Source organism: Carica papaya, chromosome 7 (genome assembly GCF_054855325.1).
Source record: "Carica papaya isolate Zhongbai chromosome 7, ASM5485532v1, whole genome shotgun sequence".
Classification (NCBI taxonomy): domain Eukaryota; kingdom Viridiplantae; phylum Streptophyta; class Magnoliopsida; order Brassicales; family Caricaceae; genus Carica; species Carica papaya.
The window spans coordinates 23,136,736-23,160,617 of record NC_142315.1 but is presented as its reverse complement, the minus strand read 5'-3'; the positions used below and the strand labels follow the sequence as shown (position 1 = coordinate 23,160,617).

Sequence of the window (23,882 nt, the reverse complement as noted above, 5' to 3'; positions counted from 1 at the left end):
TAAAATTAAAGATACAGTTTAGAGTCAAACAGAAAAATAATAGATGAAGATAAAAGAGTTAAATAAGTATGAAGAGACATGAAAAAATGTGAGAACTTCTTAAATGAATTGTTATAATGAAAAATGGTAGCTATTAGATAAAATAATATAACAAAAAATGATAATTTTTAGATAAAGTGACGTATAAAAAGTAGTAATTTTTAGATAAAGTGACACAACAGAAAGTAACAACTCTTAGATAAAATAATATCTAAAAAGTGGTAACATTTTATATGAAATGATATATGAAAATGTCTTTTAGATAAAACGACATGTGAAAAGTGATAACTTTTTAAGTGAAGTGACATGATAAAATGTGATAACTTTTAAATGAAATAGTATGACGGAATGGTGGCAATATTTTCCTCGTTGCTCTCACTCTTATAAATAGGGGATATGAGAAGGGAGGAATAGACATTTCAGATGAGAAAAAAATAATAAAAAATATAGAGGTGAAGGAATAAAGAGAAGTACGAAATCTGTTTTTTTAGAGTATTTTGAGATTTTAGATAAAAATTTTGTAAAAATACTATTAAATTTATAAAAATGGAGAAAGAAAATGAGAAGAGGAGTAAGACTCACGATTACATTGGATAAGCTTTTTTTAAAATTTTGAAGTTTGGTTTCTTTTTTTTTTTTTATTTTGAATTAGTTTTTGAGTATTGTGTTGTAATTTTTAAGTCAAGAAAGTGACAAAAAATCATCTTGAAACTCTGTCGAATTTTTTAGAAAAAAAAGTCATAAATAAAGGCAAAACTCTACTAGAATTAAGACTACGACTGCTAAAAATCTAAGATAAGTGGATATTATAGATTCGTAACCTACGTAATTTTGAAGTATTTTACGAATTTTCAGTATAAAAATGTGCACGTATTTTATTCGTCTTCCGTATTTGCTAAGTAAATATTTGATAAAGTTTTAATTCAATATAAATATTATTTCGCTTTGTATTTTTGAAATGTAATTTTGATATGTGTTCATCACTCATTATGAAAAGAAGTTATTCTAAAATCACCTACATTATGCTAGGTTTCAATATGATCATATATAACCGTTCCGTATTTGGGTATATTGGCGAAGTGATAAGTGTGTACTCATACATAATTGTTATGTATTCGGGTGTATCGAAAAACAATCTGATCTGTGTGTCCTAACTGTTTCATGTTCGGAAGATAATAGTGTTTTAAGGTACTAATATATGTCGTTCCGTGTTCGGGTACATGCGGAACCAGTGATAAGTATCTATGTCTACGCATAATATATGGTAACTGATTGATTATTCATAATAGTAATGAAGTATACAATATGAATCTATTTTCTGATTTGTACTTTCGTCTTCTGATTCGTATATGTTTTGAAAAGATTATATGATATATGTTTTGTTATGTGTAAATAAACTATATAAACGTGTACTATACTGCAATTTCATAATATTATTTATTGCAATATTTTATCTAAATCTCTTATCATCTTCCAAATACTGAGGTAACGTTGTAGAACGAGCGGTGATACAGAGAAAATTTTTGAAGCCTATACTCTAATATTAAGGTTACTGTTTTGTACTTTTATTTAGTAATATAAGTAAGAAAATTTAAAGTCTCGTATATAGATTTATGTTTTATATTTAAGGGATGTAACGCTTCTACGACTATTTTATTATTAATAAATTTAAGTTATTTTACTTTAACTCGAGTTCATATAATTTAAGAAAGTATGCTTCAGTCATTATCTTATAAGACGGGATGCGTTCCGTGACAAATTTTCGAAAGATTGAGAATTAGAACACTACATGTAACATGTATTTTTTATATAATAGTAATTTGAGTATTATGAAACGTCTTTTCTATTAGTTTATTAAAATATATATTATACTATTACTCTTAATTCAACCTATACCTACACGGTTAGGTAATTTTTCATATATTTTATTGGGATTTTTTTTAAAAGGAAAGGGGAAAGAATTATTAATTTTATACATTTGTCAACTGTTCATATAGGTCTTTTTCATTATTATACCTAAACTTTGAAACATGTAATTATCTTAATTAGTGGGTCAAACTCTAGAAAGTCAAATACAAAAAACCTTAATAATCAACAATTTAATTTTTCAAATTTTAAAATGATTAGATTTCTCAAATCATCCCCAATTATAATTAAACCTCATTGCGGAGGGTATATTTTACCTTTTAACTTTTTATAACCACTTAAAAATTACTGCGGTCAAAATCCATCAACTAATCATATGTAATATAATGATGTTGTTTTCATTATATGTTGCATTTAACACGTGACAATCACATTTTTAAATGTCTACACGAGAATGCATCCTCCTTTTATTTGTTTATTTGTTCTTTCCATCCAACGGAGTCAAAATTGACGGGTGTAAGAATTCCTTGTTTTTTTTTTTAATTAAAAAAAATAAAATTGGGTGTAGATTTTAGCATCAGCTAAGTATTATAATAATTTTAAAAAAAATATAATAAATTTAGTAAAATTTAATTTATTTTGATCGCTGTAACTTTATATCAATTAAGTATTTAAATATATTAAATTAAGTATTTAATGATAATTATTTTTTTCATCTAGCATTTTTTTTTTGTTATTAATTTATTCAGAAATTTTAATTTAACTTCCAGGATATCTTTTAGCACTAAAATAAAATTAATTAAAAATATTCTGATTGTTTATCTCTTAAGAGTAATATAATATTTTTAATTAAGAGAATTTTTTTTTTTTAAAAAATTAATTACAAAAAACATTATTTTTATTTTTAGTGATTTTTTTTTAATTATTTAATTCAGGGATTATTATGGAAGACACTATTATTACTTCTCTGAAGAAATAATTTCTGAAAAGCAAAAAGTTGAGACTAAGGAGATTATTTTGGAACATCATCATGATATAAACAGAAGAATTTAAATAATTATTAATATCAACTTGCAAGTAATTTAAGAACAAATTACATAAAAAATCTTTAATTATAATTGTAACTAAGACTATTAGTTTTAAAAAAATATAATACAATTCAAATCCATTTCTCTACATACAACTTCACAACAACAACACTCCACACGCTTATTTGGTAGCTATCAACAGAGGTCGCAATGCTTGAACATCTCAAAGAGGAGACCATGCTGCCTACGCCCAGCTCATAATCATTTATCTTATAACCATGCCCGACCAGGAAACTTTGGTGGCTTTCTAGGTTTTTTCCCCTTCACTGAAAAATGCTATAGGCATAGACTCGTATCAACAAATAAGCTAGATTTTTTCTATCAACATTTACTGGTACCTTGGTTCAAAATTTTTGTAAAAGACTTCCTGTGATTGCCATCTCTCTTTCTCCATTTTAGTCAAACCCAACAATTTCCTCCAAATTGCTTCAAGTCATACAAATGTTCCAGCCTCTTGGGTCCGTTTGTCAAGTTCTAGTGAGGTAGGTAGGGCAGGGCTTATAACATGTCATCTCAACCATTTGTGCGTAATCAACTACTAGGTCATGCAGCGAGCTTCTATTTTCAAAGGTTGAATGGTCTCAAATGAATCACAGAATTAAAGAATTATAAACAAGAACATAAAAAATTTTTGCTAAGCTTTCGTTCAAGTTCTCAATCGACTTTTTGCACAAAATTCAAGTATCAATACTGCCATAAATCCTCACTGGTTCTTTATTAACTGAAAAAAATTCAACGTAAACCAGAATAAAACAGAGAAAGATGAACTTCCCACACTTGTGAAAGGTCAAACAATCCTTGGAAAGGGATCACAGGGGACCAGCAAAAGTTCCATTTTCCCTCTGCTCGTTCCACTTATCAACCTGCACAAAATTAGGCACATGGTCAATATTGAGCTAGAACACCAATGCACGGTACTGGAAGAAAAGTTAACGAATTTGAATTAACAAATAGTAGAATCTAATACTCATTCTTTTATGTGAATTGACCAACTTAAAACACAATGATTGAAACAGAAGTAGCTAATTTTTCTGAATATATTGACCAAAATGATTTCTTCATAATATCCACCATAATATGTCCTCAATAGACATATGAATGACTTACCACAGATGAAGTGCAAAGATCAATCTGTTGGACATCCTGGCAATCTTTAAAGAATAATTCACTGGAAATTATAGAATAATGTGTTTAAAGAGATACTTCTAAGAGGAAATTCACTTCTTTCAAGAAAAATGCTCGACAGAGATGTAAAGAAGATGCAAAGGCACACAACAATGTAGATGTTTCTCCTCTAAATCATGTTATAATGATATCCATAATAAATATATGATTTTACAGAGATAAAGACTGGAAATATTTCTATAACAACAATTATAAGTATATCAGTTCCAATTATCCAGCTAATGTCAAGCTAGGCATCTGTGCCCTCATGTGACTCCAAATACTTGCCTATATAACATTTGATATCAAAAACCACAGATCACTAGTAATTGCTTATAATCTACACATGTTGAGAGTCAACAAGTAACAACACAGCTTTCACTCGCATGCCCATGCTGATAAGAAGTACTTCTCAAAAACATACTCAGAAAGAAAAAGTACCCAACCTAGCACTGCATATTCAGATTTTAAACTAAACAAATATTCAGTTATTGCAGTAAGACAATAGGCTTGTGTACTTACCCATTCACCAGGACAGAGTGACCGATAATATTTGGCAAATTTTTCACATTCATTAAAATCTTCACCTTTGGCTGCCACACACCTGCAAATTAAATTGGTGCTTAAAGAATAAAACAGAAAAAGGGTATTTCAAAGTCATGCATCAAGCACAGTAGCAAAAAGTGGAACTACTTTACCTATGGAACTCAACATAGCGCGTGAAACAATGTCTTGTCTGATTCGTTGCAGGGAATCTAATATCCACAGGGACTGTTTTCAGTTCAATCTGATAAACAACACCAGTGAGACATAATGTAAACAAGGAAGTTAAAATTATATCCTAAGACTGACATGATACAAGCCTCCCATGCATTGAAATGAAGGATTGCTGCAATAAACAGGCAGCTGTGAAAGTTTCGTAATGCCATGACAAGCAGACAAAGAGACAACTCAAAGCAACACAAGAAGATTAAAAAAAGTTCTAGCAGATCCTTAGGTCAACCTAGAAAACTGGTATAGTAACTTTACCATGACAAATACTGGGACAACTGAAGTTCGAACGAAACAATAGCAGGAACTTATTAAAGGAGAGAATAAATTTTGATCCTTGATTGAGAGAAAATTTTTAGATGTACAACTGACAGTTGGATAAAAAGAAAACACCACCCAATCTTAATGGCTACATCCAAACCCAAAAGTTCATCACAATCCACAAATCCATAGAAACCTAGCTCAGTCCTGGATTCATTGGAAACATTCATATGCAAGTAAAGTGTGAAATTTTGTATAAAAAAGCCCTAATAGTAATAAATTACAGATTAAAAAATGACAAATCGAAAGATAAGTTCTAATAATCAGAACTCTTGGCAACATGTATGATTAAAAGATGTAACAAAGTAATAAACAATTATAATTTGAATGAGGATGGTCAAGTAGAATTTCGAATTTTTATGTTAGCAACCCGTTTTACTACAGATTTCCCAAGTTCCGTCTAGAGCCAACATAACAATTATGCACAACACATCTCCAGGGGCTTCCCGGGCAGAAAAGAAGAGTTAAAAAGAGGAAATTTCATGAAATTGATATTTCAAATTCCTTTCTTAACCCTTCTCAATAAGTATGCCTCTTTCCCCAGTTCATTAAAAAATGCTACAGACATTGATATTAAAAAATTACACGTTTTACTGAACGATTAACCATAAAGTCATCAATTTATTTTCCAAATAACGTGTTTATTTCATATGTGTTCATATATACATTTAGCCTATATCAGTTAATCCCACAATCAATCCAAACAACCCATCGCATCGAACTAAGGTGCGCAAATGCTAGGTATAAATGCATAACAAACAAGTAAGACTAAATGCATATGGATTTCGTTGTTGATTGATTAAACAGAAATAAAACTCAACAGATTCTTGCGATCCATAGAAAACATATTGAAACTGAAACCATTTCCTCATGATGAAACAGAAATCGTGGCAAATAACCGAGAAAAACTTTGAAATCTCATTAGAAAATTGGGTTTGAAGATAGAAATAAGAATTTCCTTCGCTTTTGAAGTTTCCCAGGAAACAAACCGCGAAAGAGAAAGAAACTGAGCACACGGAAGATTTACCTCGTCTGCCATGACTGATCCAATCAGAGAGCAAGAAGCGAGAATCGGTAGAAGGAATTAGGAAACTCGGGGGTATGAGAGGACCTAGCTAATGTTCCCCGTCTCGCCCGGTGACCATTAATTTTGTACTTAAAATTTGTAAGATTATATACCATTTAGTCTCGACATTTTTTTAGAGGTTTAATTAGAAATTTAGTGCCTTTAATTTTTATTTTTTCTATAGTATGTTTGTTTTAAAATTTTTTTGAATTAATTTAAATTTATGTATTTTTTAATTTTATCATTAAATTATTTTTATATTTTTTATATATGACTAAAATATTAATTTAGATATATTTATTAATATTATATTGAGTTATAGACATTGTTGGAATGTTGATTAAATTATATACAGATGAAAGTAATAAGAAAATTAAATGTTATTCACGTGTTACTCACAAGATAAAAATTTTAATAGTTATATAAAATATGATATAAATATTATTTTCTTTATTTTTTTGAAGCAAAAAAAAAAAAAAAAAAAGGTACTTTGGAAGGTCGGGTGGGCTTGACCCAAATAGGTAAACCCGACCCAATGGATTATTTTGACTGAACCACCTTAGCAACGCCCTAAGTTCTAAGTTTCATAGTTCGTATACTCGATACACACTGCGGATACCAGAACTAGTCCAAAGCTAAAACATTTGCTTTTGCGGGAGAGATGTGGAGATCTATTGCAGCACGGACGAGGTTCGTTGCACGAAATTTCCGTGCAACTCAAAGCCCTAAGGTACTGTCTTCTTCAATCATATCTCAGTCTCAGTTACCTCTGAATTCTGCTCGGGTTTCACTTATTTATCAAAAAGGTAGATTTCTCTCTTCCCTCGGTATTGATCAAAATGGGGATACCCAGCAAGAGGGTATTGCCCCAGGGAATGATAATATTGAGGCATTGGATCAGTCTTCTTTGGGCATTGGTGAAAATGGTGATGTTCAGATAGAATCTCTTACATATGGAGATGGAGGCACTGGTGAAGATGGTAACCTCCAGCTCGATAGCATTGATGAAAGAAATGTTATTTCTGAAGGGTTTTCTGCGAGTTTTGATGATGCCCAGATGGAGACTGTTGGTACTGATGATAGTACAGAGGAGGTGTATCAAATTGACGTGGAGAAATTGGAGAATCTCCTGTCTCTTTTACAGAGCTCCGTTGGCGATTCTCTGGCGTCGAGCCTTGATAGTATGGGTTTGGACTTGCATCAAGAATTTGTCGTTAAAGTGCTTGGGACTCCATGTGTTTTGGGTGAGAATTTGATTGGGTTTTTCAGGTGGGCAATGAAGAAGCCGGGGTTCAAATTGACTAGGCCTGTTGTGGAAGCTCTTGTTCATGGTGTCAGTACTGGTTTGAGGAAGCGGGAAGTGTATGCTTTGTGGGATTTGATTAAGGAGGTTGGGGAAAAGGAGGATGGTCTATTAAGCACGGAGATTCTCAATGAGTTAATAGCTTCTTTATCAAAGTTGGGTAAAGGAAAGGCAGCTTTGGAAGTTTTTGACAAATGTGGGGAATTTGGGTGCACCCCACATGCAGAAACTTACTATTTCACTATCGAAGCACTTTGTAAGCGCTCCATTATTGGTTCGGCTTGGAGTGTTTGTGAGAAGATGCTCGATGCAGGGACCATGCCTGATAGTGAGAAAGTGGGTAGGATCATATCCTTGTTGTGCAAGGGCGATAAGGCAAAAGAAGCCCATTTGGTTTATTTGTTGGCTAAGGAGAAGAACGAAGATCCACCTCGGACCTCTGTTAATTTCTTGATCAGTTCTCTCTGTAGGAAGGATGAAACTGTGAAGTTAGCTTTGGAGATGTTGGGTGATTTCTCAGGAGAAATACAAAAATATGCAATCAAACCATTTGCTTCTGTTATCCGTGGTTTATGCAGAATGAAAAATGTTGATGAGGCGAGAACACTTCTCCTAAAAATGATAGAAGAGGGTCCAGCTCCCGGAAATGCAGTTTTCAATATGATTATCAGTGGCTACTCCAAGGCTGGAGATATGAACAAGGCAAAGGAAATGATAAAGTTGATGGAGAGTAGGGGGTTGAAACCAGATGTGTATAGTTTCACAGTTGTGATGAGTGGTTATGCAAATGCAGGCCAAATGGAGGATGCTTGTGAAGTGCTCTCCGAAGCAAAAAAGAAGCATTCTAAGCTTAGCCCTATAACATACCACACTCTTATTCGGGGGTATTGCAAACTTGAAGAATATGACAAGGCTTTGAAGCTTTTAGGTGAGATGAAGAACTTTGGGGTTCAAGCTAATGTTGATGAATACAATAAATTGATCCAATCCTTGTGCCTAAAGGCTTTAGATTGGAGAAGAGCAGAGAAGCTGTTGGAGGAGATGAAAGAGAATGGTTTGCATCTCAGTGGAATTACACAAGGTCTAATAAGAGCTGTCAAGGAGTTGGAAGAGGAGGCAACAGGGAAATTGGAATTAAGTGTGGAAGCATAGATTGTTGGCATATATGTTGAAGGTCTTTATCCATGTAGCATTTCTCTTCCAATTTTACATGACATAAAGACTGAAACTTTGTAGTTCATATATTAACGTCGGTGCTATACATTTTTTTAGCACCAATCCTAATTACATTCGAGCTTTAACTCTGTAGGACATTTTATTTTCTACTCATTTTGATGTTATATGTTATGCTTGAGCCTTCTAAAGCCAGACATGTCTGCTACAAATGTAATTGAGGGAAGTTCTCGAGTCACAGAAAACTTTTATGTTACTTTTTCCATAATGGGGAAATTTTTTAAGATTTGTCTCTCTTTTCAAGTTTAGAATAATGTTTTGGGAAGGCTCGAGTTTATTATTACTTTTTATCTCAAAAAAAAAAAAAAAAAAAAAATCAAGTTTGTCACCATTCTTAATTGACAAACATGGTTGTTCAAAATCCAATAGAGACCTTGTTAGTCTGCTGAGGACAGATTACCTTGCTTGGCTGGAGATGTGCGGAATGCAATATTTTGTTGTGTGGTAGTAAGGGGTTGAGCTGTTATTTTGTCCCTCTTTCTTGCGGGTTTTATTATTACCAACCCCATTGTGGTTTTTTTCCATAACTTCTCGTAGAACTGTTATTCTGCTGGTTGATAATGGTGTTCCCTTGAGTTTTGTGTTTGCATTAGTTTGTGTGCCTGCTCAAGTATCTTGGTGTTCCTTGCTGAGCTTCCATTTAGAGCTGATCCAACTTATCTTTGGTTATCAATGGAGCTTTTATCAGTTTTGATTGTTTGCAAGAGAGTGGATGAGTTCTGTTATTGCTGGTGTTAGGATTATTGGTCTCTTCAGAATCCCATTTGCTGCAGAAGTCCAGGATTTGGATTGCGGGTTTGTCTTATCGAGCTGCTTGTGCCCGTTTTGAATTGTATTTGGATGATCTCTTGTTAAATCCTTGGTGTTTTGAGCATTGCTTCGGCTTCTTGTATTGTGCTGCTGCTGTTTTTTTTTCTCTCTAGATTATGGTCAACTCAGCCGAGCTGTCTTGGCTTGCTTGTACTCCGCGATTGCTGCTTTCGTAGCTCCCAAGTGGGTCTCTCCTTCACATGCTTTATAATTATGACTTCGTTTGGCATTTAGGAAAAATAGACGATGATTTTGTAGTAGTTTTTAAAAAATTTTGTTAAAAATTATGTAATTTTGTATCATAATAATGTTATTGCGCAAAATTAATTCAAATTTTTAGTAACTTATTAATGAAAATGTGAATTCAAGAAAAATGTAGTAAACGGCTAAAACACATCCGGAACAAATGAGAACAAGAATTTACCGCGCGAAGTCAAACTGTGGAGTAAAAAGCAGCGTGAATTAGTTGAAAATGTGGAGTGAATAACGAGCATCAAAATCTCCAGGAAACAGTTGCTAATATCTCTCTAACTTTTTCTCCATATATCCCTTAAAATTCTCAAATTAACCAATATTGACTTTGTAAACTCTCAACAAAGGTATGGTATTCAGCATGTATATATATATATATATATATACATGAAAAAGCCATATAAGATCCAATACATATGTAGGTACTGATAAACATCTTTCAGGCTTTAATATATATATACACACGCACATGCACGTAGTTTCTAATATGGTTTCTTCAATCAGCTGCTCCTCTCTTCACCGACATGTCAGAGAATGCTAAACCTGTAATACTAGATCATCGTCCCGATTCTACTGCACTAAGAAAAACCGATCAAAAAATCCTCATAAACAAACACAAAAAAAGATCCAAACACCACTACCATGTTACCGGAAAGACTCATTCCGCCGGCCAAGAAAATTTCAGGTTTACTAACAATGCTCTCTTTCGTTCTCTCTCTCCCGATCCTCGCATCCGTCATATGGCTATTTTACATGAAAAACTACGACTGCGAGGACATTCTCAGATTGCCTAGATACCAAATCGGAGTATGCGTGGGGTTGATATTGGCTTTCGTGATCAGCAATGGAGGGTTGTTGTTGAGAGGTAAGTTTCCGATGCCGGGTCTGATAGTGGTGATGGTGCCGTTAATGGTGATGATGACGATGGGTCTGGGACTGATGGGAGCTTACCAGATGGAAAGTAAAAGCATACCGGCGTCGCCGAGGTGGCTTGAGTTGAAAGTTGAAGACGACAATAATTGGAACCGCATTAAAGCTTGCATATTTGAAAGGGGAGTTTGTGATGATGCCATGTTGAGAGGAGTTCAGGTCATCCGGACATTTCCATCAGTCCAGGTACTCTATATATATATATATATATCTATTCTTTTGTATTCATATTTCCCCTAGAACATGTGTGTGTTCGTGTATATATTTAACATGGGTTTGTTTGTTTTGAAAGTCCGGGTGTTGCAGACCTCCAGCAAGCTGTGGAATGGAGAAAGTGAATGGAACAGTTTGGGAGAAGCAAAAAGAAATAAGGGTAGAAGGTGGAGATAAGGACTGTGATTTGTGGAAGAACGAGAGGAAGATGTTATGCTATGATTGTCAAGCTTGCAGAAAGGGGTTTTTGACTACATTAGAAAGTAAATGGTGGAAACTTGGTTTATTCCTCGCTTTGATTACTTTATTCCTCATTCTTTCTCATTTGCTCTTGTTTTTTGCCGCTATGTGGGAGCGCTATTCTGCTTCATAAATTTTTACTAGGGAGGATGTAATTTGTTTATAAATAAATTTTGCTTTTATGTTAGATATGTAGTTCATCATTATGGAATGATGATTGAGAGCATCTTTATATAAGTTTTACTAGATGTTAATCTAAACTGGGAATTATAAAATTTAGTTTTGATTTAATAAAATTCAATTCTCAAATCTTAATATTTTTCCAAAAAGAAGGAACAAGAATCCCAAAGTAAATCCAATCATATATACAAACTTATTTATAAATCACTTAGTAATTTACTCATCCTGACTACACAAAACAAAGAAAAGTGCTTTAAAAACAACACAAACATGGAAATTCAAGAAATATGGAACTTCTAGGTTTCTCTTTTAAGAAACTAAATATTTGAAAAGACACAAATAGACTCAGTAAAGAACATTTAATAAAGGAAATGTGCAAATTATTTCAAGTACAACAAGAGGAGAGAGAAAATATACACCGTAAGTTCATGAATTTGGGATTAAGAATCAAGTTAAGAAAGAAAAGGCAACAAAAGATGTAAACCAATGATTCTAATTGATTAAAAACAACTCTTTTCAAAACAAAAGCAAGACTGGAATGGTTTGGACTTCATTGAAGCAAAAAAAAAAACAGGGAAATATCGCAAGAAGAAGAACCATTTATTTAAATCTGACAATGTTGCTAAACCTACAAAGATAAATACAGAATCTAAAAAATAATCTTCTCAGCTCTTTGCCTGCTGACTGGTATAAATATTTGCTGTAACATGGGTCATAACCCCCCATAACCAATAACAACTAAGCTGGGTTTAAATCTTGAGAGCTTACTGATCAAAACAGGTACATACAGTTATATTATACTTCTTAGCTTTTCTACTCTCGTCTCCAAGCAAGTGATGGATCATGTGGTTCTCCCCGTACAGTGTTCCCAGTAAGCCCCCGAACTGCAGCACTACCACTACCACCAGGAATCCTTGCACCATCGACCATGGAAGCAGCAGCTCCAATATTGCTGCTGACATGTTGGGTCATCCCCTCACCTGTTGGCCTGATACCGGTGGGCATGAGAGATCTTCCATCAACATAGGCACCACCTTTCCGTTCAACTGGTGGGTAGAATGGGGACGGATAGGGAGGATTAGATTCGTAGCCAACCCCATATGTATTTGGTGCTATAATATTGCAGCATCACAAGCATCAGCCAAAAAAAGAAAAAATTAAAGATTTCAAGGAGATTTTAAACAGATAAGAAAATGTACAGACAAGATTTTTACCGCGTGCTCTGTTATCAGCATTCAAGACATCAGTTCGCAGCCTTTCCACTTCTCTCACCATCCCAAATAGATTCCTTTCCATGGCTTTCATTTGCTCCACTTGCTCTATGTTTGCCCCTTTTTCATACTCAAATATTGCACTATATATTTACCAAATAATAGGTGGAAAAACAATAATTAGGCTCCACTAAGGACTTTTATGTGCCATGATAATTAAATTGGAATTTAGAATAAAATAAAATTCTTGTCATGTAAACTATTTTGTTAATGTTGCATGCAAATATGACACCATTTCCGGAAAAAAAATCATTCTAGTAAACTATATTGGTAATTGCTTCTGGTTCATGAGGAGATTTAGCTGGAAAATGTTTGAACTTCTTGTTTTCGTACAAACATGCCCTTCATTATACCAGTGTCCTTATGATTACAAAGAAGATACTGGTTCCCCCTCGTTTCTTTCCAATACTTATTATATATTATTTCGTGATTGCCACATCCTGGCAAGGAAGCCAAGTTTAAACCTTCCGATAAAACCACAGGAATAAGCTAACTACAAGATACAGCTAATCAACTAGAAAATGTGATAAGCCTCTAATATAGAAAGGAGAGCATGTTCAAATGAATGCAAAAATAGATTAAAAAGGGACTATATCCCTCCGTTAAGAAATGAAAATATGAAAGAAATAACTACCATAAACAAAAAATCCCAGGATTATGACGTCCTAAAATTTGATTTCCCATAAATAAAAAGAGAGGTCATGAGGAAACTTTGTTGGCTTAAACCATCTTGTTGTCTTCATTATTGTCATTTTAGAAGAAAATCCAAAAGGACATAAATTCATACGTCAAATAGTGCATACAAAACAGAACCAGAACTAAATAACGTGAAATAATTGTATTGGGTGACCAGTTATCCAAAAATTTTAAATTGATAAGAAAGGATTCAATTATGTTTTTTTATATTATCGTCTAAAAAGAAAGAGATAAGAGGTACTTGTAAGAATTTTACTGGACTCACCGCAGTCTCTGGTACTCTTTCCTCAGGTTCTCAAGTTCAGCAAGCAACACCGGGAGATTCTGAATATCAGCCTTGGCCTTCTCTAATTCCTGAGAAGCCTGTTGAATTTGGGAAGTAAGCTCTTGTCTAGCTTTAACCAAGTCTCGCGCTTCAATATGTGCCTGTCTGAGGTCATTTTTTATATTCTCACCAGCCATAATATCTGCTTCCACTTTATTAATTTTATCAATTAGAACCCTAATCTGAATATCACCCTCTGTCTGGATACTTCCCACGTGAGCTCTGAGCCTTTGTATTTCTTGCTGTGCAGCAGCAAGCTCCTGCCTCAATACAACATGAGTAGCTGCCAGTCTATGATTGTCCCCAGCAAGTTGTTCAATTTCTGCTGCCTGTGCAGTAATCTTGTTTTCCAATAGCTCAGGATGGGGGAGTGCCTCCAATGGCCGGTGACCAGCAGGAGGACCATGCTGCAGAATCCCTGGAGCTTGGATATATCTTCCCTGATAAGCTAGTGGAGTCTTTCCTCGTCCAGCCATCTCTCCTGTAGTAATCACACTTTAGTTACAATTTAATTACAAGAGAAAATGGAAATGCCACTAACTAAAGTTAAGGTATGTTGTCACTGTAAATACACGTCAATCTTTCTCCCAACAAATGACCATATGTAAAAATTGACAAACAATCAAATTGGGGGCAGAGCACTAACTATACAAGACAATGGGCCTGATCTGCAGATGAACAGAAAATGGACACTGTTTGCTTGAATAATTTGAATTAGCATTCAAGCAAGATGGGAAGGACCATAGAAGAGTTACCAGCCAATATGAGTAAAAGGATATCAATATCATCAAATTCAAAACTCAATGCCAACATACACCAAGTATATGTACGATCTCGCAAAGGAACCAACCAAGACAATATGATCAAAACGAACAAGAAAATCATGGATTTGTTTATCGGGAAAGGGTCCAAAACCCACTTTGGCAGCAAAACAGTTGGTTAATTGCAGAAGTGAATACCTACTAATTCAAGCAACGACATATAACCGAATATGGCATATATTTATGGCAAGGAACCCCAACCAGCTGGCAGAACACTATATATAGGAACTAGAATTTAGACATTTAACTGGTTTATAACCCTAATCTCTTTTGTACTACCGATATGGAAAAAAAAGATCCATGCAACATCAACATAATAAACAAGTCAGCGAGCATCATTAGTCATACATTCTGCCAATTCTATATACAGACTCCATATACAAACACATGGTAAACCCATTTTCTCGAAAATCATCCACCATCCACCCATAAAAGCAGAAACTAAGCCACAGGGATGCATGAAGTCCTTTGCTATCAAATGTCTGAATCAACCAGCCATAAACCAACAGTGAAACACTGAAACCATTCCATTTAACGAGAATCAATATATTATCATTATTTTCATTAAAAACAAAGCTGCAGAAAATTATTAACACTGAGATCAACACCACAAGCAGGCATATTAATATAAAGAACTAATCACTAAGATGATTGCAAATCAATATTTTCTAAACGAACTCAAGACATCCACCCACAGATTCAATAATCAACGAATCATAGCCAAGTAAATACAACAAATGGGCAATAGGAAACTGGAAACGCAATAAATGGAAAACCCAGTACCTAAGCTGAATCGCCAAACAAACCGACGAACTTAGGCGTAAAAATCATGAAAAAACTTTTATCCAAAAACAACCAAACATCAACTCCTAAAACCCAGATATTTCTAGAGGAAGCACAAACCGAATTCGGCTATTATCAACCACAATTGAACTATGGGACACCCAGATTTTCAGTATATTGGTTTTGAGAAGTAGAAGTACCGATTAATTTCACCAGGCTAGACAGAGAATAGGGAAGTGAAACGGATGAGTCTGTTCCCCGGTTCAAATGAAGGTTCAAGTGAGTTATGCTGACAGAGTACAGAGTGAAATAGACGATTAAGGCGAAGGTTAAATAGGCATCCGGCGAGTAGGGAAAATCGGGAGAAGAAGATATTTTTTTTAACCTTTTTTTTTTTTTTTTTTAGGGTAAATGGTAATAATGTCGGTGATCGATGACAGATGATGGAGAGAGGGGTGTCAGAAATGGGCCTGGGCCTGGGCCTGGGGCTGGGTCTCGCCCTGGGTCTGGGGCTGGGCCTTGATTAAACCTACAATTCGATGAAACCCAATGAAAATTTTAAAAGGGTGGGCTTCCATTTCTTTTTCAAATTAATAGTTATAAACATATAATGTTTTAAAAAAAAAAAAAAATAAATTAACATATGATATTTCTTATAATTTAATTTTTAATATTCTTTTCGTTACAATTTATTCTTAACAGAAAAAAACTAATGTAGTTTTATCACTTTTAAGTACTTTAAGAAATAGTTCAAAAAATTATTTGATTTATTGCTATTAATTTAATTAATTATTAAAATTATTAAATTAAAATATTATTATTGAATGAAGTTTTGAAACATTTAAATATCCTTAAACTATTTTAATTTTTCTTTTAGAAAATAAAAAAAAAAACTAAATGTTTAAAACAAATGAATTAGGAATCAAATTATAAAAAAAATATTAAATTTCAAATGCTAATTTAATAGTTGGTTCTAGTTTTTACAAATCACTAAATTCGTTCTGTTCATCTATGAAGCTTGTATATATATATATTATATAATTGATTGTCCCATGATAAAATAGCATACTTTGACCATTACTATACTTGTATAGTTTGTTAAAAATGCTATCGATTTTTACCACATAACAAGATAATTATCCGATTCTAAATTATTATGAAATCAACTATTTCTTAATTAAATATTTAATATATATTTTTTTTCTAAAAAAAATTGTGAATTTGAATGATGATATACATTTCTGTATATTTTATAATAGCTTTCAATGAAGTTGATGACTCATTTTACAAAGAAACAGAGATGAATTGTGAAAGAAAGACAAGATGAGGGTGGAGGAGGGCCATGTCTGAGATGGCCCCTTTGGTTATATGCTATTCACATGCGTCTGCTCCACACCAACCATGCATGCATGAGATTGGAGGGAGGGAGTTCCCCTCCATCAATTATTTATATTTGTGTATATATATATATATATATATTATAATTTAAACCTTTTTATGATTTTAATTTTTTTTCATGCATGCGTCCCCGTCGTAATCACATCGTACCTGAGGTCGGTTCTTTGCCTCAAAACACACAACATATCATGCATTCATATCGCTGTTTCCACCATCTTCTTGCCCAACTACACCAATATCAAATGCTTGTGTCTCTCTCTACACACACACTTCTCTATCAATCTACTCAATTATCAAGTGAAATTGAAATGGAAGATAAAACAAAATAAGTTTAAGAACAAAAATATTAGCATTTAGTAGCTACATAGAAGTAAATTTAATTAAACACTATTCTATGCCTCCTTTATTGAGAAATTTTTTTTAAAAATAGATTACCTCTATGTAATAATTTATAAGAAACAGAATAAATAAATAAATAAATAAAACTAATAGAAATATTTAATTTTTAAATTTGTAATATTTTTTTTTATAAACTTTTTATTATACGTGTATATAGATACTAATATAACGACTATAATTATAAATACATTAATCATAATCAAGTTTAATCTATAATCTATAATTAAGTGTAAGGCTTAAAAAATATATATTTAATACTAATACATGAATTTAATTAAAAAAATTAAAAAATATACATTTAAATCTAATATATAAACTGTCCAAAAAAAAAGAAAACTCAAAAAATTAATTATTATATTTATGATATATATTAACTTAACTCCTTAATAAAATAAAGAGTTGAGACATATTAAAATTTATAGATTATTATTTTCAACATCTTTTTTATTATATTATGTTATAATTTATGTATATGTATGATTTAATTAATAAAAGATAACTTTTAAAAAAAAAATGATAATAATATATAATAAGTACATAATACAAATAATTTTTAGATAGCCCGCAAAAAATGCCAACTTAAACCAAGTTGTGATTGGTTGAAAGCACCTTAACTTAGTTACCCTGTTCGAGGATTGGTACCATGACGTAATTTAGTTGGCAGAAACGTTTCTTCTCCACACATCATGTACATATATATATATATATATATATTATATACACTATACACGTGAAGCTCTTTTCGTCACCCCCTGAAAGTTCAGATTTTATTTTTACCATCTTACTCTGACAAACAAAGCCTTTGTCTTTCAAATATAAAATTTATGGAAATTATTCGTACATTCTTCAATTCTAAGCATTAAACGCTTTTGCTCCTACCCCATGCGGCCGAAAATAATCCACGTCCCCTTCTGTCTGTCGGTCTGTCTGCTGAGATAAAATTATTAGCTGCTTTTAGATCACAATTAGAAATTTGATTTTGTTATTTAAAGTTTAAATTATACTGATATTGGTATTGAAGTGATATATAGTTATTTTAAATGTATAAATTTATACTTTTTAAGAAGATTAGAGTAGAAATTTTATGGTCTTTGATCCACCCATTTGGCATATATATATATAAGATGGTTGAATAATCTTTGTCTGCATACTATAATGGAGAACGAAATCGACTCCACCATTAATGGCTGATTATGCTTGATATATATATATATATATATATATATATATATATATTATACACACCCAAAAATTAGATTACGGAGAATTGAAGAAAGAACTCACAAGGAAGAAGAAATGATTGGCATAAAAGATCTGTACTGTGTGTTGACAGCCGTAGTTCCTCTCTACGTCACCATGTTCTTAGCTTACGCTTCTGTAAAATGGTGGAACATATTTTCTCCCGATCAATGCGCCGGCATAAACAGGTTCGTCGCCATTTTAGCCGTCCCACTCCTCTCATTCGAGTTCATTTCAAGAATAAACCCTTATAGAATGAACTTACTTTTTCTGGCCGCCGACGGAATCTCCAAGCTTATAATTTTGTTTGCCTTGCTTTGCTGGGCTAATTTCTCCCGAAAAGGAAATCTCGACTGGGCAATAACACTTTTCTCCCTCTCCTCTCTCCCCAACACTCTGGTTATGGGGATTCCTTTGTTGAAATCCATGTACGGAGATGACAAGGAGTTTCTCATGGTCCAAGTCGTGGTGTTGCAGTGCATTATGTGGTATACCTTATTGCTGTTTTTGTTTGAGTATAGAGCTGCCAGGAATGTTCTTGTCGCCAACAGGATGAAGCTGGCTGGTAATTACAGTAATGAAAGAAATATTCAGCTGGTTCAGGGAGGTGACGAACTGGTGGCTGGCGCTCCTGAGGAAGATGAAGTTGTCGGCGTTGTGGTAGCGAGTGGTTTAACGACGTCGGATTCGCAGAAGTTAAAGCCTATCCAAGCTGCAGCCATAGAGGGAGACTGTAAACAGGTCCATTTGTTCATTTGGCGATGTGGCTGTTGCGTTTCTCAAGGTATTTACATATATATATATATATATTTCAAGATTCAGAAACCAAACTTAAATCACTATGATGATCATATTGTGGCATATTGCATCACTTGTAGTGTTATATGTATTACTAAAAACAGGCTTGGATATATACATATATATGAGTATAATATTATGGAAATGAGTGTAGGTGTTTGCGAGAAGGCAGTGCAAGTTTTCGAAAAAGAAGAAAGCAACGTAGAGACAATGATGACATATGAGAAAACAGAAGCAGTTCCCGATGATCAGAATAACAAAAAAGATATTTCTTCTCCATTAATATTCTCCTGGGAGCTGGTCTGGCAGATTCTCAAAACAGTATGGTTTAAACTTTTAAGGAATCCCAACTCTTACGCCAGCGTACTCGGCATAACTTGGGCCTTAATTTCTTGCAGGTACATATACATATATACATATATTCAATTTGAGAATATTGGTCAAACTAGTGTTAATTAAATTTAATCTGGGTCAGCAGATGGGATATAAAGAAACCCGAAATAATGGACAATTCGGTGACAATTTTGTCGAAAGCCGGTCTGGGTATGGCTATGTTTAGTCTTGGTAAGATGAAGTTGATGAATATGTATGTATATACGAAATGGGAAATTATTGAAAGTATATTAATTTGATGAATGAAATTTGAAGGGCTGTTCATGGCATTGCAACCCAGATTGATAGCTTGTGGAAAAAGAGTTACAGTGTATTGGATGGTAGCTAGGTTTATGGTTGGACCTGGAGTGATGGGAATAGCTTCAGTTGCAGTAGGGCTTAGAGGCACCGTACTTAAACTCTCCATTGTACAAGCTGCCCTCCCACAAGCCATTGTTCCCTTCGTTTTTGCCAGGGAATATAATCTTCATCCTCATGTTTTAAGCACTGCGTATGTATATATACATATATATATATATATTAAATACAGTTTCTGTATATATATATACACGTAGTGAAATTAATTATATGTAATTGTTTTGCAGGGTGATATTTGGAATGATAGTTTCGCTGCCAATCACTATATTATATTACATTCTATTGGGTCTCTAATTTGAGCGGAGTGTAGATAATACAGATATATATATATATATATATATATGGGTCACTATAAAAATTAGTTGAGGTAAGTTTTGACTATTTGTTCCAAATGCACTAATATGTGTATTGTTTCTTTGTTTTTTAATTATTTTTTAGGCGTAGATTAATTATAAATATTAATTTTGTTTTCCCAATTATTATTATATAATATTGAAATATATTTATATTTGTTCTTCTATATATATATTTTTTCAAATTTGTCTCTTTCTATATATTTTGCCCCTAAAATATATTACGTTATACCAAAATCGTCTAATTGGAGGTCATACATTAAAAGATAATAATTATAATTTTGTAAAAATTAATATGTATAATAATTTATTAAATCAGATTTTTCTTTTCTCTTCAGGAACTAATTTTAATTATTTTTATAAAATTTACAAATTAGGATTTAATAGATCTCTAGATACTTTCATTTTAAATTTAAAAAAGTTTACAAAAATAATATCCAAAATTAAGAGAGAAAAGATAGAAATTAAACATGAGGGTCCCATGTGGTAACGGTTAGTTACGTCAGTAGTGCTGCCAATACAACATATTGAATGATTAATGAATGAAACAATATTTTTGGCATTTTACAATTTAGTTAAAATTTTTAGTGTATTATTATTATTATTTTCTATAAAAATCATAAATTCAAATTATTTATTTATATTATATTATTATATGTCGTATGTGTATCATATTATTAGTGAATATATTAATATAATTAAAGAATAATGATTATTTACAAGAATTGAAATGAAAGATTAGTAGAGAGAATAAATTGAATAATTTATATTTTCTTACAACGAATTAATTCAATTCATAAATGTTGGAAGTTGTACAGCTGATAGCCAGTTATCACCTAAAAGAAGCTTCCTTAATTCTAACATGGCATGTCTGGAGCAGAATGAGACATGTATGGTGCTGATTTAATCCATCACCCTGCAATGTTTTAATTTTTCCTTTCTTACGAGCCAATACGAATGGGCTCTACGTATACATACATATTTACCCATATATCAGATCTCTCAGTGCAGCCACATGCATGCTTAGCTACTAAATGTGATATATGCTCTATTTTTCTAACTATATTTTTTGAAATTAATAAATATGAAATTACAACTTACTATTTCAAAATTTCACTAAACTTGTTCATCAATATCAAATCTCTATTGCACAATGTGTTAGAAAATATATAACACTGCACTAGCTGTTATATAATATAATTTCTCAATTTGAGATTATTATATAATCATAAATTTTTATATAAATTTAATTAAAAAATTTAAATTGGTGATATTTCTGGTGATTCTGGTGTGACAGCCGAAACACAAAGATCCCAAACTTGCTCAGTTTTAACCCTAAGTTCAACTTCTTTCCCCTTCAATTCACGAAATCCTAAAATTATCTTAAACATTCTAATATGACATTTATACCCCAGTGATGTTACAAGAGCTTGACAACAATCCAAGGTTATACGTTTATCATCTACTATGTATCCATACACCTCTTGGCCACAAAATTCAGGCATTTTATGTATGCAATCTTCCAAGAAATCATAGTACCTGGGTGATGATGCATACGGGCATTCGTCGAAGTCATCATCGGGAGCTTCTGCTGGGCTTATGGTGGCATTCGCAATCGAGATCAAAATAGAGGAGAGAGCTAATAGTAGGAAGAGATGTTTGGTCATTGTTATAATTATTTGTATATGTATGTATACTATTGTTCTTGTTCTTTTAACTTTTGGTAAGGGGTGAATAATGGTTTTATATTTTGTGGGTGGCGAGATGGTTTTGGCGTTTCAAAAATGTTCAATTAGTTCGCTTTAAATTTTGGGATTTGAGTTTTTGTTTCTTATTAATTAACATATCTAATTACAAGTATTTAATATATTGGATCAGTTTTTTAAATCCATATTTTTTAATTAACAACATTAAGGTAATTGTGTGAAAAGAAAAGGGAGATTAGCAACATATAGATTATAGTTAATAAATTATAGTTAAATTTTTGTAATTATTATTTTAATTGATCATTTAACATGATATTGTATTTCAGTGTATGGTTCCCTAGTCATAATTGTCCCATATACACATGAGTTAGATTCACATTTTTCATCTAGTAAGTTTATATATAAACAATTTTTTTATTAATTTAAACTTTTAAGGTAACTAATAATAATGAATTAAGAACTTAATTATCGATATTTAATCATAAATTTGTTCTTGAATTTAAAGATCAAAGTATTATTGAACTTATTTTTATACATTGAGAATAGGAGTTTTCTTATTTGATCAACGCCATACAATCTGCTTGAAATTAAGAAATTTATGAAAAATTCTGCATACCTTGTTTTAAAATAATCGAACTCTAATTTTTTAACGTAAAAATTAATGTTACTTATCAGACATCCTCAATTTCTTGAAGTTTAGTTATTTAAACTCCAAAGCATTTCTAAAGTCGTTAAGTGCTACCTAGTACCAATTCAACCTCAAGCCACTAAGAACCCTTATCATAAGCCAAATTTCTTTAATTATTATTTGCAATTTAATTTGCTCTTCTTTTAAGCATAATTCATTCGCATATAACATAAAATTATATATTAAATTAGTCAATCTAATGGTGAAAAATAGTAGACTTCTTATGATATTATGGATTCATTTAATTATTAAAACATTAAAGTTAAAGATGGAAGCACGAACACATAAAAACATTATTAATACTATAAATCAAAACAATGACTCTTAATGCTCGCCACCAATATTCTTTTAATTTTTTTTAAGCATTAGAAGTTCAATCCTCTTCCTTTTCAATTATAATGGGCACATATATTACTTTTTATGAATTTAAAAATCTTTTCTTTGTCATGTCATTCTAATCATCAGTCGGCAGAAAAGATTTTGTCAGTGACATCAAACAATATTTTCTATCATCTCATCCTTCTCAATAAGCACGATAGTCGTATCACCAGTTTCAGCAGAAGAAATTTGGTTAGTGACATATGACATTATTATCTCTGTCACCTCATCTTGAACAATAGGTGAAATAGTTGAATCACCGATTTTGACATAAAAAATTTTGTCAATGACATCTGATGATATTTTTTATCATACAATCCTAATCAATATGCATGATAGTTAAGTCACAAGGTTTAGTAGAATAAATATGATCAATGATATCTGATATTATTATCTCTGTCACCTCATCTTGAATAACATGTACAATAATTAAATCACCAGTTTCTATATAAGAAATCTTTTTTTATGATATCTAAGGATATTTTCCCTACAATTTCATCCTAATCGATAGGTGCAATAGTTGAATCACTTATTTCAGTAGAAGAAATCTTATCACTGATATCTAACAATATTTTCTATATCATGTCATCTTGATTAATGAACATGATAATTAAATCATTGGTTTCGACATAATAAATCTTATCAGTGATATTTGACTATATTTTCTATGACGTCTCATCCTAATCAATAGCCATGATAGTAGAATCATTAGTTCCGGCAGAAGAAATTTGATCAGCAACATTTGACATTATTATCTCTGTCACATCATCTTGGCCAATAAGTGCAACAGTTGAATCATCA

The 23,882-nt window shown here is 32.3% G+C and overlaps 6 protein-coding genes across 9 annotated transcripts; 3 read left to right on the top strand and 3 right to left on the bottom strand.

Moving 5' to 3' along the window:
• Nucleotides 1–3,614: 3,614 nt before the first annotated feature.
• LOC110809239 (cytochrome c oxidase subunit 6b-3) lies at nt 3,615–6,436 on the bottom strand. Its single transcript, XM_022035001.2, has 4 exons — nt 6,277–6,436; nt 4,856–4,944; nt 4,680–4,761; nt 3,615–3,856 (listed from the first exon to the last, which is right to left on the bottom strand). Exons 1-4 carry the CDS (start codon nt 6,286–6,288, stop codon nt 3,803–3,805), a joined length of 237 nt encoding a protein of 78 aa, XP_021890693.1. The 5' UTR covers nt 6,289–6,436; the 3' UTR covers nt 3,615–3,802.
• Nucleotides 6,437–6,893: 457 nt separating this feature from the next.
• Nucleotides 6,894–9,079, top strand: LOC110809240 (small ribosomal subunit protein mS80 (rPPR6)). The gene has a single exon (XM_022035002.2). It carries the CDS (start codon nt 6,977–6,979, stop codon nt 8,768–8,770), a length of 1,794 nt encoding a protein of 597 aa, XP_021890694.2. The 5' UTR covers nt 6,894–6,976; the 3' UTR covers nt 8,771–9,079.
• A 1,285-nt stretch (nt 9,080–10,364) lies between these two features.
• On the top strand, nt 10,365–11,438 carry LOC110809214 (tetraspanin-15-like). The gene is made up of 2 exons (XM_022034971.2): nt 10,365–11,029; nt 11,136–11,438. Exons 1-2 carry the CDS (start codon nt 10,556–10,558, stop codon nt 11,427–11,429), a joined length of 768 nt encoding a protein of 255 aa, XP_021890663.1. The 5' UTR covers nt 10,365–10,555; the 3' UTR covers nt 11,430–11,438.
• Nucleotides 11,439–12,055: 617 nt separating this feature from the next.
• On the bottom strand, nt 12,056–15,770 carry LOC110809219 (protein FLX-like 4). 4 transcript variants are annotated; one of them, XM_088207730.1, is made up of 5 exons: nt 15,573–15,770; nt 14,938–15,105; nt 13,709–14,249; nt 12,691–12,830; nt 12,056–12,588 (listed from the first exon to the last, which is right to left on the bottom strand). In XM_088207730.1, the coding sequence occupies exons 3-5, from the start codon at nt 14,242–14,244 to the stop codon at nt 12,290–12,292; spliced, it is 975 nt and encodes a 324-aa protein (XP_088063856.1). In that variant the 5' UTR covers nt 14,245–14,249; nt 14,938–15,105; nt 15,573–15,770; the 3' UTR covers nt 12,056–12,289. The 4 variants fall into 4 exon arrangements, with proteins under 4 accessions (XP_088063856.1, XP_088063858.1, XP_021890668.1 ...); XM_088207732.1 differs by lacking the exon at nt 14,938–15,105 and having other exon boundaries at nt 12,056–12,522; XM_022034976.2 differs by lacking the exon at nt 14,938–15,105 and having other exon boundaries at nt 15,573–15,769.
• Nucleotides 15,771–18,229: 2,459 nt separating this feature from the next.
• Nucleotides 18,230–20,462, top strand: LOC110809220 (putative auxin efflux carrier component 1d). Its single transcript, XM_022034977.2, has 5 exons — nt 18,230–19,192; nt 19,361–19,604; nt 19,685–19,770; nt 19,855–20,089; nt 20,184–20,462. The coding sequence occupies exons 1-5, from the start codon at nt 18,466–18,468 to the stop codon at nt 20,248–20,250; spliced, it is 1,359 nt and encodes a 452-aa protein (XP_021890669.1). The 5' UTR covers nt 18,230–18,465; the 3' UTR covers nt 20,251–20,462.
• Nucleotides 20,463–21,568: 1,106 nt separating this feature from the next.
• On the bottom strand, nt 21,569–21,976 carry LOC148253068 (protein DOWN-REGULATED IN DIF1 11-like). The gene has a single exon (XM_088208523.1). It carries the CDS (start codon nt 21,974–21,976, stop codon nt 21,569–21,571), a length of 408 nt encoding a protein of 135 aa, XP_088064649.1.
• Between the last annotated feature and the right edge of the window lie 1,906 nt (nt 21,977–23,882).

Excerpts from the sequence above, each read along its gene's own strand:
- LOC148253068 (XM_088208523.1), bottom strand. The coding sequence starts at position 21,976 with ATGACCAAACATCTCTTCCTACTATTAGCTCTCTCCTCTATTTTGATC.
- LOC110809214 (XM_022034971.2), top strand. The coding sequence starts at position 10,556 with ATGTTACCGGAAAGACTCATTCCGCCGGCCAAGAAAATTTCAGGTTTA. Across the intron at positions 11,030-11,135 it reads GGACATTTCCATCAGTCCAG|TCCGGGTGTTGCAGACCTCC; the intron begins GTACTCTATATA and ends TTGTTTTGAAAG.
- LOC110809239 (XM_022035001.2), bottom strand. Across the intron at positions 4,762-4,855 it reads CGCTATGTTGAGTTCCATAG|GTGTGTGGCAGCCAAAGGTG; the intron begins GTAAAGTAGTTC and ends TTTAATTTGCAG. Across the intron at positions 3,857-4,679 it reads CACTCTGTCCTGGTGAATGG|GTTGATAAGTGGAACGAGCA; the intron begins GTAAGTACACAA and ends AATTTTGTGCAG.
- LOC110809240 (XM_022035002.2), top strand. The coding sequence starts at position 6,977 with ATGTGGAGATCTATTGCAGCACGGACGAGGTTCGTTGCACGAAATTTC.
- LOC110809219 (XM_088207730.1), bottom strand. The coding sequence starts at position 14,244 with ATGGCTGGACGAGGAAAGACTCCACTAGCTTATCAGGGAAGATATATC. Across the intron at positions 12,831-13,708 it reads AAAGAGTACCAGAGACTGCG|TGCAATATTTGAGTATGAAA; the intron begins GTGAGTCCAGTA and ends GTAAATATATAG. Across the intron at positions 12,589-12,690 it reads TGCTGATAACAGAGCACGCG|CACCAAATACATATGGGGTT; the intron begins GTAAAAATCTTG and ends GCAATATTATAG.
- LOC110809220 (XM_022034977.2), top strand. The coding sequence starts at position 18,466 with ATGATTGGCATAAAAGATCTGTACTGTGTGTTGACAGCCGTAGTTCCT. Across the intron at positions 19,605-19,684 it reads TGGGCCTTAATTTCTTGCAG|ATGGGATATAAAGAAACCCG; the intron begins GTACATATACAT and ends CTGGGTCAGCAG. Across the intron at positions 19,771-19,854 it reads TATGGCTATGTTTAGTCTTG|GGCTGTTCATGGCATTGCAA; the intron begins GTAAGATGAAGT and ends TGAAATTTGAAG.